Source organism: Microtus oregoni, unplaced genomic scaffold, assembly GCF_018167655.1.
Source record: "Microtus oregoni isolate MIOR12 unplaced genomic scaffold, Mior012 000166F_ref0000362, whole genome shotgun sequence".
NCBI classification, from domain to species: Eukaryota; Metazoa; Chordata; class Mammalia; order Rodentia; family Cricetidae; genus Microtus; species Microtus oregoni.
In genome coordinates, this window is record NW_024544821.1 from 502,442 (window position 1) to 517,547 (window position 15,106).

General features: G+C 46.7%; 1 protein-coding gene across 2 annotated transcripts in view; it reads right to left on the reverse strand.

Moving 5' to 3' along the window:
- Nucleotides 1–2,047: 2,047 nt before the first annotated feature.
- The window catches only part of LOC121445219 (tetratricopeptide repeat protein 39C), a 93,934-nt gene continuing 80,875 nt past the window's right edge, over nucleotides 2,048–15,106 (reverse strand). Inside the window, exons 9-14 of one of the 2 annotated variants that reach the window (XM_041647243.1) lie at nucleotides 10,773–10,882; nucleotides 9,345–9,468; nucleotides 7,003–7,100; nucleotides 5,097–5,201; nucleotides 3,726–3,764; nucleotides 2,048–2,415 (exon numbers count right to left, since the gene is read on the reverse strand). In XM_041647243.1, coding sequence (XP_041503177.1) covers nucleotides 2,326–2,415; nucleotides 3,726–3,764; nucleotides 5,097–5,201; nucleotides 7,003–7,100; nucleotides 9,345–9,468; nucleotides 10,773–10,882 — 566 coding nt within the window. In that variant the 3' untranslated portion in view covers nucleotides 2,048–2,325. The remainder of the gene's footprint in view (nucleotides 2,416–3,725; nucleotides 3,765–5,096; nucleotides 5,202–7,002; nucleotides 7,101–9,344; nucleotides 9,469–10,772; nucleotides 10,883–15,106) is intronic. The other variant, XM_041647244.1, reaches the window with a different exon arrangement.

The following is a 15,106-nucleotide window of genomic DNA, read 5'->3' on the forward strand; positions in this document are numbered from 1 at the left end:
TTTATGTATCCTTTGAATATAGAATAACAGCTTTAAAAAGTTTTGAACTAAACATTCAAAGAAGGCAAACTAAAGTAAAACTTCATGACTCAGAAGGTTCTGTGATCCTGACAGAACCATCTTCCACACACTATAGGCAAGAGAATTCTTGGTAACGGCCATAATTTTAAAATGTATGATAGTCTTCTCTCTAGTTACCAGGTTCTAGTATTTGAGACCATCAGTTTCTCTTCAGACCTGCTCCCTGCTCTGAGCTTCTTGGATGCACTCAACTACCGAATGCAGGGTTGTCATCTTCCTGGCTTACACCTTCACTCCACACAAGGCCCACATCAGGATGTCAAAATGAACAGTTTAGCAATAGTCTAATGACAAGGGGCCGACGTGGGGCTAAGGGACAGATGATGGTACAGAAGCATCAGCGAGGAAGGACTTCGATCAAAGACACTGAAAGGTGTTTGCAGTGTTGTGGGGCCAAGGCCTCTGCACACCAAGTGGTCTACCACTAAAGGACACCCTGCCATTCAGTGCCATATTAGGAACCCCCATCCTTCCAAGTCAGATTAAGTAAAATAAAATCTGACAATATTTTTGCTGTTATGTTTCTGTTTTACTTCCTAAGTATTAAAATACTGGTATCACAAGCTGGGTGTGGTGGTGTCCCACACCTTTAATCCCAGCACTGGGGAGGCAGAAATAGGCGGATCTCTGTGAATTTGAGGCCAGCCTGGTCTACAAAGCAAGTTCCAGGACATCTACAGAGTGAGTTCCAGGACAGTCAGGTTACAAAGAGAAACCTTGTCTTGAAAAACAAACGAAAAATCGGTATCAGACAAACTTGTGATTCAGACAGGAGGATATGTAAAAACTCTAAAGTGAAAACCTTGAGTTCAGTGAAAATTTAGAAACCTTAAGACAACTGAGTTGTACTGCAAAGATTCTTAAAAGTGACAGGTATTTATTCAAAACCACAGCTGTGCTGGGCTTCATAACTGTGATCTTGCTACTGTTAGGAATCAGAATGGAAACATCCCATATGCAGCATTGTTCAAACCTCCATAGGGGATAATCTTCACAGCGAACTCCTGAAACGTAAGTTCTCCTTAGTCAACTATAGATTTGCTTTTCTGATAGGCTCAGCAACGGGGCACGCTCCTGACTGTGAATGCAAGTTTCTCTCTGCTCTTGTTTTGCAGCCTCTGTCTAGAGAACTTGTGTAGACAATCTAGGGATGAACGTCTAGGGTGTGCATATATTTTTGTGTATGCAGAAGCAGGAGGTCTAGTTCAGGCCTTCCTCTGGCTCTCTCCACCTCCGTTTCTTGAGGCAAAGTCTCTCACTGAACCTGGAGCTTACTGTTTCGGCAAGACTACCTTGCCAGTGAGGAGCTCAAGGGATCCCCCTGCCTCTGCTCCCCAAGCACTAAGATTACATCTGTGCTGAGGCATGCCTAGCTTTTGTTGTTTTCATGTGGGTACTGGCAGCAGGAACTCGGGTCCTATGCTCGTGTGGGAAGCGCTTTATGATGGAGCCACCTCCCAGTTCTGGGAATGTAGACAGGAGCCACTTCCCAGCTCTGGGGATGCAGACCTATGAAGCAGCTTGAGCTGCAGAGAGTTTTATCTTTGATAAGTTAAGCATGGGGTTCCGGGTTTACATGTTTTATATAAAACAGTATCCAGTTCCTGGTCCCGAGGCCTGCGTTCTAGCCACTGCCCATGAAGTATGAGTGACTGACTGCAGTGAGTCAGCTCCCACTGCTGAACCTGAGTCTCGTTGCACATAGAACAGGAGTAAGAATTCTTTTCAGAGATGCCACCTGCCTCTGCCTCCTATGTGCTCGGATTAGGTGTGTGCCACCAGGCCCAGCCAAGAAGGGTTGTGCCAGAGCTGTCGTAGGAATATTTCCAGGATAAAGTAAACCACTAGGAAAATGCTTTAATGTTTATCTAAGCACGAGAGCCATGCTATATGTGGTACGATGCATGCTGAGCCCACTCTGATGATACTTAATGTAGGCACGCCTACAAAAACCACAGGGTGAATCTTCAGTTTGATTTTATTTTAAAAATAATAAATCACAAAACTAAAATGTTTGAACAAGGTCACTTAACCCTCTCCCAGGTCGATAATTTTTATCATTTTTGACATCTTTATTACTCTGAAGCTACACGTTTAAAAGAGGGATCTTTGACGTCAGCAACACAGAACCCACCCCTGGTACAGGTGGTCTGCAGGAGAGAAGCTCATCTTCAAAGGCCTTTCTCCTCTGCGTTCAAAGAGCTGACCCTGGGTGGAGGGGACAGAGGGGTCACTCGGAGTTTCTCACTGAGGGACCAGTTCCTTCAGAGAGGCCAGAGCAGCATGGATGCGGACGTGCAATCTGTTTTCAAAGTCGTAGCCAGAAAAATCCTCCTGGAAGGGCCAAATAAAAGATGATTGTGGACAGTTAGGCAGGCTTGCCCACAGGGGTCACAGGGTAGCACACACTGCACTTACACCCCATATAACGATGCCCTACTTCCTAAGGGGGACTTCTCGCCCACCTGGTCCTCTTAGGCGCTGAGTTTAAAGAGCTAGAGTGTGGCGGCACAAGCCTGGATCCTAACACTTGAGAGGGAGTCACGGGGACCGCAAAATCTCTTTGGGGAAATTCCCTCGTTATTCTTGAAAGACCAGTCTTCACCTGGACTCAAAGCAGACCATTATTAAGAAATTCTTCAAAAACAGAGGAGGGCTGGAAGACAGCTCAGCAGTTAGAAACACTGGTTGCTCTTCCAAAAGGCCCAGGTTCAATTCCCAGCACCCACATGGCAGCTTGTAGTTTCAGGCACTGGACACCTTCTTCCGGCCTTTGAGGGCACCAGCTATGCATGTGGCACACATACAGACATTCAGCAAAACACTCATAAACAAAAGATGAAAATAACAAATACTTTTAAACACATCTATGAAATCAAAAGTTAACTGTCCCTGGAGCTGGGTGTGGTGATGTAATACCGAAGCCCCATCTAGTCAGGAGCTGAGGCAGTGGAAGCTTACTGAAGTCCAGGTGTAATACTAGAAACACGGTAAGACTTACTTAAAAATCGTAACAATAAAGTTTATTTTCCCTATCAAAACACCAAAACTAGGGGCTGGTGAGATGGCTTGGTGGTTAAGAGCACTGGCTGCTCTTCCAGAGGACCTGAGTTCAATTCCCACTAATCAAACGGTGGCTCACAACCATCTCTAGTGGGATCTGATGCTCTCTTCTGGAACAAAAGAGCGCACATATGCATACACACATACATACACACACACACACACACAGCCTGTTTATAAGTTGTTCTGGTTTTGATTTTTTTTAAAGAATTTTTCTTATTTTATATTTATATATATTTACATCACAAGGATTTTATTTATTTTATATTTATATAGATGTAAGTATATATAAACAAAATAAAGTTTTTAAAAAATAAATATAAAATAAATAAATAAAATCTTTAAAAAAAATCACAAAACCAGCACTTATAAACAGGCTGAATGATTATATAGTAGTTTATAACCTTGGAGATTCCCTTTCAAAACCAAGTGCTCATGGATTCGCTTAGCTACTGCTTCTAGAACTCCAGAATTATTAACACAGGTATCAAACTTCCAGATTTCCTGAATTCAAACCCAGGTGTGTGGTAAAGAAGGTGACAGCAGCCATGAGAAGAAGGCGGAATGAGGTGGTTTTTTACCTTTGCCTGAAGGAGTAGAGTTCTGCCTCGTCCTACAGTCTGTGAACATAAGAAAACCATACTGTGTCTTAACAGCAATGTCTGCAAATCTATCAGCAGAGGACACACAACCAGAACAATCCATAGGAGACACAAGGGGGCGCTAAGGACAACTAACTTTCCTCTGATGTAAAGGTTTCCATTAAGGCATGACTTGACAAGTAAGTTTTCATGGTCCAATACTGTGCATGAAAGGCAACAGTTGCAGCCCAGTATTATGGGCTGAAAGTCTTACTAAACAACGTAGAGTAACCAAGGGCTTAGCTGGAGACAGTATGCCCCAACACCTGCTGAGCGAGGACGGATACTGGCCAGTCTCAGAGTTGATGTCCATTTATATCAAGACAGACTACGTGACAAATAAATATTCCCTTACAATAAAGGATGCAGTGCTTCAAACTTCAATCCAAATGTGTAATAGTTACTCTTTTTTTTTTTTTGGTCTTTAATTGAGTAAAAATGACTCAATTAAAGAATTTGAGTCATTGTTTTCAGGCACTAGTGAAACCTGATTATAACTAAACAAACAAAAATCCATTACCCATTTGCTAATTTAACATCTTTTTTTGCATGTGTGTGGATGCAATTTGGGGGGATTCTCTGCACAGAGGGTAGAGGCCAGAGAATGACCTGGGGTGTCCTTGGGTGTCCTTCCATCTTTTGTTCGAGACAGTTTCTCTCAATGACCTTTGACTTGGAGGCCAGACAGCTTCCAGAAAGCCTCTAGTTCTGCCTCTATCTCTTGGCATTGGGGTTAAAAACATGTGCTGCCACTCTGGTTTTTATAGGACTGTGGGGATCCGAACTCATGTTCTCACACTTGGGAGGCAAGTCCTTCACTGAGCCATGTTCCCAGCACCTCCTGCATACACAGTAGCTGTCAAGTTCTGTGCACGACGCTGTAATGATTTAAAGGACTCCCGTGTAATCTTCACTTATTCTCACGATGACTCTAAGTAAATCAGCAAGCCGGGTTTGCCCACTGTGCAGAGTAGGAACTGGATTTGTGCTTTGGCACACAAACACAGCAGCAAGACAAACTCTCATCTTCTCAATACACCTCACCATCTCATACCATATTGAAAAAGACAATAATTCTCCCCACAGAAGAACCTTTGTATGTAAAGCTGGATCTGCAACTCAAATTCCAGTGTGGCCACTGCTGCCTCTTTAAAAGCGTTGGCACCACCTGATGTCGGCCTCCTGGACTCGCCCAGCAGATCAAGGAAAGCAAACAGAACAGAAGGTTTGGCCTCAGTGAACAGTGCTCTGTGGTGCCTGTGTGCGCACACTCTGGCTGCTGGAGACGACGAGCGCATGCAGAACTCTTACCTCTGGCCTGTCTAGCAGGAGACAGCCAAGTTCATAGCACGCGTACGGCTGGACATACATGTTATTCTGACGACACAGCTCATCTTTAGCAGCGCGCTGGAAGAACTGAGAGTCACAGGAATGTTACTGGGAAGAAGTCATTTCCTACTTGGTGTAAGGCTCACACAACCCTCAGGAGGCCGGAAAGGGGTTTCTTTTTCTAGAACTAATCTTCTCTTCTCTATTGATTGTTATTTCTTCCCTACTTCTAAAATTTCCATTGTACTGGGTTACATAGGGCCACCTCCACAGTACACAGTTATTCTGAACACATCCCCACCCAAAGCTGCCCTTCCCTTTCACCTCCTCCCACCAGTTCCCATGGACTGTCCCATAGATAATCTCACTTCTGCATCAAGTCATCTAAACACAAATGATTTGATGCATTAAACTTGGACCTGTGGACAAGAGAAAGCTGATACCCGTCTTTCGGAGACTGACTGAATCCTCTCACTATCACTATCCCCGTCTGGACCCATATCCTAAACGACAGAGACTCCTTCCTGCCTTTGCATTTCCATCTGCACCTGAGAAGCCCATTCACACCTGCGGGGAGGTTCCCCAGAACACAAACACGCTGGCCACTGGGCAACCAGGTTCCTTAGGACCCACACATGCTTGCCGTTGGGTACCCTAACTCATGCTACTGATTCTTCTAGCCAACACACTAACTTGTACTGACCGGAAAAAAACTCTTTATGTGCTGTAAAAGACTAAACACCCCCAGTTTAAGATGTAAAACACACAGAGGCCAACATCCACCTCTAAATATATATAACCACTAAGTATGCCATCTAAAATAGCTGTTTAGAATCATGTAATAACTAAGATAACTCACACTGGAAGATTAATTTCAAATTCAGCATGAATATATTAATATTCTATAATTTAAAGGCCAAGTCTTTATGAAACTATTTCAGAAAGTAGGCAATGTAAGACCACTTATTTTAGTTTCTGTTTTTTAAACTAACTGGCCTGGGGGCCACAGTCCCATGGCAGAAGGCAAGTCTAACCTGAGTGAGGCCCTCAGTTCAGGTCCTAGCACCGACACAATGAAAAAAAGCCTTAGTTAAATGAAAAAAAAAAAAAAAACCAAAAAACAAAAAACAAAAACAAAACCTTAGTTAAAAAAAAAAAATCCCTGCAGCTACATTGGAAAAATAACCGCTGGTTCTCCAAGGCGCAGCAGCTGTTTGGGTAGAAACCAGCCCCAAAGGCCACTGTGCTAAAGGCCTGGTCCCCAGCTCGGCTTTAGTGAGGAGGGACTGGATCATCAAGATATTCCACACTGATGGACCCATCAGCTGAGGAATTCACAGACCAGTGCAATTCTCGTGAGAAGTCTGTGACTGAGACATGGCTGTGGAGGGTATACCCTCTTCTTTTCTGACTTATTGTCTGCCTTCTGAGGGATGCTCCCCCAGGATCTTCCACCTCACCACAGCCTGAAACTGAACTAGGGAAAAACCCTTGCTTCGAAGCTCAGGTGCTCTCCCACAGGGTCAGACAGCTCCCTACCTCGCGAGCCTAAGGAACACTTTTCAGGCCACCCTCAGCACTGGGTAGCTCTCTGCCGTCATAAAGGAAATGAATGGGAAGAGAGTACGCACGCCCCTATCATTTCCTCCCCTCCCTGGCTGATACTGCCATCCTTGATGAAGAGCAGCCCTCATACAAAGGAGAGCTCTAGAACCCAGGGTTATGCCACAAACATCGTTAACTACCTTCTCCTCCGAGCAGCTAAAAATGCCATTCCTTAAATACAGCGCAGTAGCGCAGGTTCTGGCTACTGCTCTCCCGTCTCCTCCTTGGCAAGCTCACACGTAGGGACTCACGGATTTTACAGGAGCCAAAACAGCATGTTTACCTGAACAGCATCTTCTGAGTTTCCGAGACATTTGTGTATGGCACCAAGGAGCAAATGCTTCAATCCAATGACAGAAGAATCGTCCACTTCATGGCAAGCTTGAAGAGAAGGTGTTTGAGAGGAAGGAAAGACATCCACTTAGACCTCAAGTGTCACCAAGTTCAGGAGCTGTTTCTCTGTTTAGCTGATGCTCTGCACCCAAATTTCAGAAGGATAAGACATTGCTTATCCACTGGCAACTCTCCTTAGTGAAAGAAGGGCAACCCCGGCAACCTTTCTCTGTATGTCCTCCTGTGTGTGCAGGGCACGCGTGTGTGTCCTCCTGTGTGTGCAGGGCACACATGTGTGTCCTCCTGTGTGTGCAGGGCACACATGTGTGTGTATCCTCCTGTGTGTGCAGGGCACGCTTGTGTGTCCTCCTGTGTGTGCAGGGCACGCGTGTGTGTGTCCTCCTGTGTGTGCAGGGCACGCGTGTGTGTGTCCTCCTGTGTGTGCAGGGCACGCGTGTGTGTCCTCCTGTGTGTGCAGGGCACGCGTGTGTGTGTCCTGTGTGTGCAGGGCACACGTGTGGATGCCAGAGATAGACTTTCGTGTCATTCCTCACCCTGCCTTCCTTGTTTGCTAAGCCGGGCTCTCCCAGCAACGCCCCTGCTCCTGCGTCCCCAGGGCCATGGGTAACAAGTATGCACCAGTCTAGTATTTCCTTTCCATGTGCATTCTGAAGGCGAGATTTGAGCTCTCGTGTCTGCCCAGTGAGTCATCTCCTCAGCAAAAATATCAGCATCTGGAGACTCCCGGACCCCACCTCTTCCCCAGGAGAAGGAAGCTAATGTGAAAAGGCCTGCACGGCTCCCACCATAGGATGTTCTGGGAAAGGCAAAACTGTACAGATAGAAAAGTATCAGTAGTTACCAGAGGTCAAAGAGGAAGGAAGGGTGAGCAGATAGAGAAGGAGGATGCTTAGGGGAGTGATAAAGTTCTTCTCTAAGGTATACACGAGTGAGCTTACACCAGCAGGATGGGCAGCAAGAGCCCACCCGCTATGCACTGTGGCTTTGGTGGCTAGACTGCATAATACAACGTCATGGGTGCCAACGGATATACCACACTGTTACAGGACATTGTGTGAGGGGGCCAGAGGGTGGGAGAAGGGTGTGTGTGTGCAGAGGGTGTTCTAGACCTTGTGACCAATTCTGCTGCAGACCTCAAACCTTTTCAAAACTTCTATTAATATAAAACTCTGCATCACACCAACTACAAAAGTCATGCAATCGACTCTGGGCAAGTTTATATGCTGTACTGTACCCCAACTGGGAGAGATGCAAAACAAGGCATTTTGACCAGTAAGGGTACAGAGATTTTTTATTTCAAAGAAATCAATAGAAGTTGAGTTGTGAAGAGGGCTCACTCATTTGGTTAAAGTGCTTGCAAAGACCCATTGTTTGACCCCAGAAACCACATAAAAGGCCAGGCATGGTGGTATGTGCTGGTAATTCCAGCACCAGGGGATGGGGACAGGTACAGTTCTTGGGGTAACACCCAAGGACATCTTGTGGCCTCCAAGCATGTCCATTGCAGTTTTACTTATGACAACTTAAAACACATCTCAAATGCCCATCAGCAGGAGAGCAGAGAAGTGAAGAGCGGGCCTGTATGTCCACACAATGGAATACTACTCAGTTAGGAGAAGAAACAATCACTAACAGAGGCTACTGTGTGGCCAGTGCCAGGCACAATGCTTCATGCAGGAAGCAGGTCAAAGGCAGGCAAACGAACATGGATACCTCAGAATACTGTCTGCAGTGAGGTGGGGACTGGCAGAGAGGGAGCACAAGAAGTTACCAGGGGTGGTGCAAATGCTCTGTACAGGAACCCAGCTGTGCGTACTGCCCCAGCTGAACCCCCAGATGCCTCACTACCTGAACCTTCCATGTATGTGTGCAACTCACAATTATACGAAGACAAGAGCCTCCACTGGGCAAACGTATGGACTCATAACACCCACCACCTTGGTAAACTGGCAGAATTTCCTTTTTTCTTTTTGTTTTGTTTTTTGAGACAGGGTCTCATGTAGCCCAACCTGCTCCTGAATTCCCTATGTCACTAGGGATGACCTCACAAGTGCTCGGGTTGCAGGCAGGCATCACCACACACACCAGCTGATGCCACTTTACTAGGTACACCATCAGACACCCCAACAGACAAGTGTACCTGTCTACACCAGTATGTCCTGCTCCCGTTGCTGACGACACCATCCACCACAGACTGACAGTCAGCTGGCCTGACTGAGGGACGGAGGGAGCGGCCACAATGAATCCGCTGGCTGCAAGGAGCATGCTTACCTTGGCTCATCCTCTGCAGGTTGGGGAAGGAGCAGTTGGGAAGGGCTTTCCACAAGTACAGCACTTCAATGGATGCCAGCACACACAGAGCTCTGGTTGGGGTTTGCTTCCGAAATCTCTCAGCCTACAAGGAATTCTCAAAATATCAGGCCCCAGTCTTCAGAAGCAAGCTCAAATCCAAGCTGGGCTTTGGAGACACACCACAGTGCGAGACCAGTATAAACACCCTCCCTTCCTTACAAGGCTGCGAACAGAAAGTCTCTCCACATTACAAAATTTCTGCGGTTTTTTATTAAAAATACATTCATGGCTATAACTTACATCCATTATTCAGCCATATCTCAGTGTCTGGGTTCTGAAAATGTGGGGATGAAAAAGATGCATTCAGTTTAAATCCATGAGCCCTCACAAGGAGGAGACTAACTCAGTGCACCCACACGGGCATATTTCCATTGTGGTCCTGTGGCTTTCTGTCTTCAACTTAGCCCACAGCTCTCAGCTGCACTCTGCATTCTGATATCATTTTATGTATGCATTTATTTATGTTTTAGTACTGGAGAATCATACTCGGGGTCTTGCATATGCTAGGCAAGTGCCCTAGTACCAAGCCACATTCCCAGCCTTGTAGTATATTTATTTTAAAGATTTACTTTATTTTCTAAGTGTGTGCACACATGCACATGTACACAGTGCACAGACATCGGTAGACTCGCCAGAAGAGGGCACCACGCTCTTTGGAGCTGGAGTTTCAGGCAGCCGTGCCCTGTCTAACTGAGAACCAAACTTGGGTCCTTGGCTGCAAGAACAGCAAGTGATCTTAACAGCTGAGCTGTCTCTGCAGCCCCTGCAATCTATTTTTTGGAATAAATTCATTAATTATTCATTTAACAAAAGCTAATTAAACTTTAAAAATGTATGGAGTAAAAGAAAATTTTTAAAACTAAAGAGAAGAAAAATCAAACCAGGACAAACCAGGACATCATTCAAGGTTACTCAGCCATATCTCAGTGTCAGAAATGGACAGGAAAACTGGGACATTTCCCCTCTCGTCCTGAGATCTCGATAGATAAATACGACAGCACTTTTGGCCTTCATTATATCAATGTGTTGTGGTCATCATCACATTTGAGAAGCAGAGCCAGCTGCCTCTCATGGGTTCCACCAACTTCTTCTAAAATGACCTGAACTCCAGACAGACACTTCCCCTTTGCGGGAGCGCTAATCAACTGCACAGGATCCAGTGGATCTCATTAAAAAAAACAGAAACAGCCCTGCTTTAGTTATGAGCAGCCTTTCTCCTCAGAGCAGAAACACAGCCACAGTGGAAAACACACTGAATCTGACAGCATAAAATTTATCCAGGGAGTTGTTGGCACTGCCTGCACATCACAGATGATGCCTGTGATTGGCAGGCCCTGACATACATACCTTTTTGACTGAGAACTGTTCAATCTGGTTGTTTTTCCTTTTAAACAGCTTCTGGACTTCTTTAAAGACAAGCTGTGCACCATCCACGTCACCAGTGGCCCCCTGACAAACTGAAAGACATCAGAATTGCATTCCCATGTCTCCATGGAAAAGACACAGTTATGTCCAAGAGGTGGCACCATCCCCCTGCCACCACCCTGTGGATTCATCCCTTTCTAGCAGGCAAGTGTTCCCAGAGACTTGGGGACCCAAAGCATCTGGGTCCTTGCCCTCTGGTGGGAGGAGACAAGTCTCACATGTAATAAAATGCTCAGTTCTTGTCACAGGCTACTAGCTACTTGCAGGCCCTGTCTTCAGGGCACTGAATAACAGGGACATGGGGAAGAAGAGAACAAGGCACATGCATTCCTGAAGCAGTCTGCACACACTCACTACCACCTACCATCACAAGTCACCGGGGATGTATGAGGAAGAACACACACACAAGCACACACACGCACATGCATGGCCCAATAGCTGCAGAGCTTATGGTGACAGCATCCCTTAGGGAAGAGCACCATGGTGCTTTTAGAATGCTCAGAGAAGAGATCATTTCTCTTTAGACTGTGGGACGCCGTGGAGCTGGGAGCTGAGCTGCACCTTCGAAGGGTAGCTGACACTTGCTAGCCAGCGGGCCACTTGTCGTCCACCCTGGGGATTCGTCACATGCCCTTTGCTTTGTCAGCAACTTCATGGCCAGCACCAGCACCACCACCGTAACGAAGTGACCAGTACCTCTGCCAGCGTCCTCTCAGCACCTGTGAGGCACTGAACCTACCTATGCCTGTTCCCCTTTCACTAGGCTTGGTCTTAGCCTCCTGTCGCTCTTCACGCCCTAGCTGGAATGGAGTAAAACTACTCTAACTTCTGCCTTCTTTATGTAAGAACTAGAGAGCCTCGGCAGGCAGAGCACAGGGCACAAAGAAACAGCCACGAGGCTTGGAGGAAACTGAGGGAGCCAGGGTGGAGGGGATACCAGGGAACGCTTGGTAGTAAGAGGGTTCAAAAGAAGGAGCTACCCATGTCCAGACACACGAACTCCCTGGGTGCGGAGTGGGATCTGTGCCAATCCAAAAATGACTGCACCAACCTCAGCAATGGCATGGCAGCACCAGAAGGGTGGTGACAGTCTGTGCTACCACCGGTCACTGTGAGTCCAGGAGCAAAGAGGCTCAGGGAAGTGAAGTGCTGGCCCCAGCAGACCAGTGAGAAGGGAGGATGTCTGCTGCCTTGGCTTGAGGTTTTCCTCAGATCACGGAGAATATCCTCTCTTCAGTTAGACCTTCATTACAGTTACGTACTTGCATGTGTGTGGGCATGCACACCATAGCACACAGGTGGAGGGCAGAGGACAACCTGCAGCAGAGGATCCTCTCCTCCCCAGACGTGCCCCAAGGCCTGAACTAGGGTCATTAGGCTTGGACCAGCACCTTTACCCATTTAGCCATCTTGCTGGCCTGAGAACATTCTTGTGTGTGTGGCCTGTGTACATGATCATGCGTGCACATATGCATGTGCAGACCAGAAGCCATGCCAGGTGTCACCGCTGTCATCGTCGTCCTTTTCCTCCTCTTCCTCTGGCTCTCCAGCTTATTTTGCTGAGACCCTGTCCTTCGCTGCATCTGAGCGCACTGAACCAGCTAGGTGGGATGGCAGGCAAACTCCAGGATCTACCTGCCTGTGCTGCTCCGACATGCCCTGCTGCACCAGCTAGGGACCAGACACACATGATGCACCTGGCACTTAACTGGCCGAGTCACTTCCCCAACCAAAACACTCTTACAGTCAAATGACGTGATGGTTTAGATGCAAACGCGCTCCCACGGGCTCATATTTGCATGCTTGGTCCCCAGGTAATGAACTTTGGAAGGATTAGGTGTGGTCTGATTGCAGGAGGTACCTGCCAGGCCTAATCTCTGCATCTGTGTCTCCCTCCCTCCTTCTTTCCCTCCCTCCCTCCCTCCCTCCCTCCCTCCCTCCCTCCTTCCTTCCTTCTCTCCTGCTCATGGATAAGGATGCAAAGCTCTCAGCCACTGGCTAACCCTCTGGAACCGAAAGCAAGTCCCTCAATTAAATGCTTCTTTTTCAAACAATTGCCATGGTCGTGGTGTCTTTTCACAGCGATAGAACAGTGACCAAGACACATGATGAAAGACAAAGAAATGTCCTGCATCTAAGTCACACCTGAAACATACAACATTAACGCCACAGACCCCCCAAACAGATTCCAACCCTCCAACCTTCTTTGTGCATCACAGCTGGGGATAGCAGTTTTGAGCTTTCACAAATCTACCCCTTTACATCCTGTCTGCAAACAGGAGGCACTAGGTACTTAAGGATGAGACCTAGACAGGACTCAGTATATCAATTCTTCCACTAAGACTGCTATACCGTCCCTAAGTGACACTCTCTGGTAACATAATTCTCACATAATTTTAGCCTTCCAGGAACACTGCAAGAATAGCAGAGGATCAGATCCAGTCACTCTGCTTCCAGATGTCCTCGAAGGAACGGAAAGCAAGGGCTCAGCCTGACATTTGTACTCCAGGATTCTCAGTACACACCGGAAGAGGAAGCAGCTCGACCATCCACTGGTGGGTGAATGGGCAAGCAAGATGTGGCAGGCATACGACATACAATGGCGAATTATCCAGCCTTAAAAATAAATACTGGGACATGCCACAAGATGGGTCAGCCTTTAATATCTTTTGATAAATGAAATAAACCGGACACAGAAAGATGAATATGTTGTGCTCATAGAAGCACAGAAAAGTTCAGTTCAGGGGCAGAACAGAGAAGACTGGTGACCACCCTGGAGGAGGAAGTAATGGTAGTGTTTAGACGTCCCCTGTGAAACCATCCGGGAATTCTGGGCATGGACGATGGTGGCTGCAGAAGTGGCTCTGAGGTACAAGTGCCCCAAACAGTAGGCTTGTGCTATGTGTCTTTTGTCACTATGAAACAATAAGACAAGGAAGTGAAGCCTGGGTGCTGGACACCTGTCCCTTTTAGTCAACACACAGTTTCTTTCATGGCCAGCTCAAACACAACCTTCAGGCATCCCTTGACTGTGGGACCAAGTCTTCCTCATCACAGAGGGGACTGTTCACATATCTGGTGCTCCAAATGTCCCCTTGTGGTGACACAGGTGAGGAGCTTTCTTTCACACAGCTACGACTAGAGTTCTGGGATGTTTCCAAACATGTAAACATTTGGTCATATAGCTATTTCACACATTCATTTCTTGTATGTCCCCCTCAAAACAACAACAACAACAACACAGCTGCCCAGCACTGACTGTAAGACCTGGCCACATCTATTGGCCATCGTGCAAGCCATCCTTCCGGGCTATGCAGGTGGGGATCAATACATAGCTCTGACTCTTATCCGAACTGCTGGGAAGCTGTGTAAATAACCCTTAAGTATGAGATTCTGTATACCAAGCCACATATCAGAAATAAAAATTCCAAACACAAAGGCATGAAACAGGGACGTCCTGCAGAAGCTGCAAAAGGCACACGGAAATGAGGCGGATTGTACTGAACCACTCTCTGACGTGATTTTAGAGGGTTTTCAAGCTAGCCAAGACACAACCTGCCTAATGCAGAGCCTGACTTGCTTTAGTTAGATGAGCTAAGGGACAGATTATAAGGGGAATATGTCTCACTAAAGGCAAATGTTCAAGGAATGGGGATGTTTACAGCAATGCTTGGGATCCTGAGTGGGATGTGAATGTAGTTCAGGGACAGAGCATAGCTAACTAAGCTATGCAGGGTCCTTGGCTCGATTCCCAGCGCCAAGACAAATGCTCATGCTACTCTTGAATTTTAAGTAGAAGAACTGCTTCTGAGGTTGTCGGAGAGCAGACCTGAAGATCTTGAGGGCATTCTCAAGGGCAGGCGATGCACAGCTCCCCCTCTCTGGTCTCTTTAGTTCTGCACCCTCTGTAATCCTAAACTAGCGCAGACAACACCTTTGTCCACCAGGTGGCAGCATAATGTCAACTATGTCATCTAAGAACTTCCAAAAGCAAAAGCCACACCACAGTCATGTTCCTTGCAATGTTTGCAGCATGAGGTACCTGTGCTCGGATGTCTTGGCTGACAGGGAAAGTGGGACTGGAGCAAACTCAAGCTCCATGGTGCTCTTAAACAGAGCATCAACTAGAAACTACTCACACAATGAAACAGACATGTCTGATTCTGAATATTTTAAAATCCTAATGAATAAAAACATAGCAAAGGAGAAGAAAGAAGTAAGGGCTTGGAAGCAAAGAGAGCTTCGCGTGAAACATT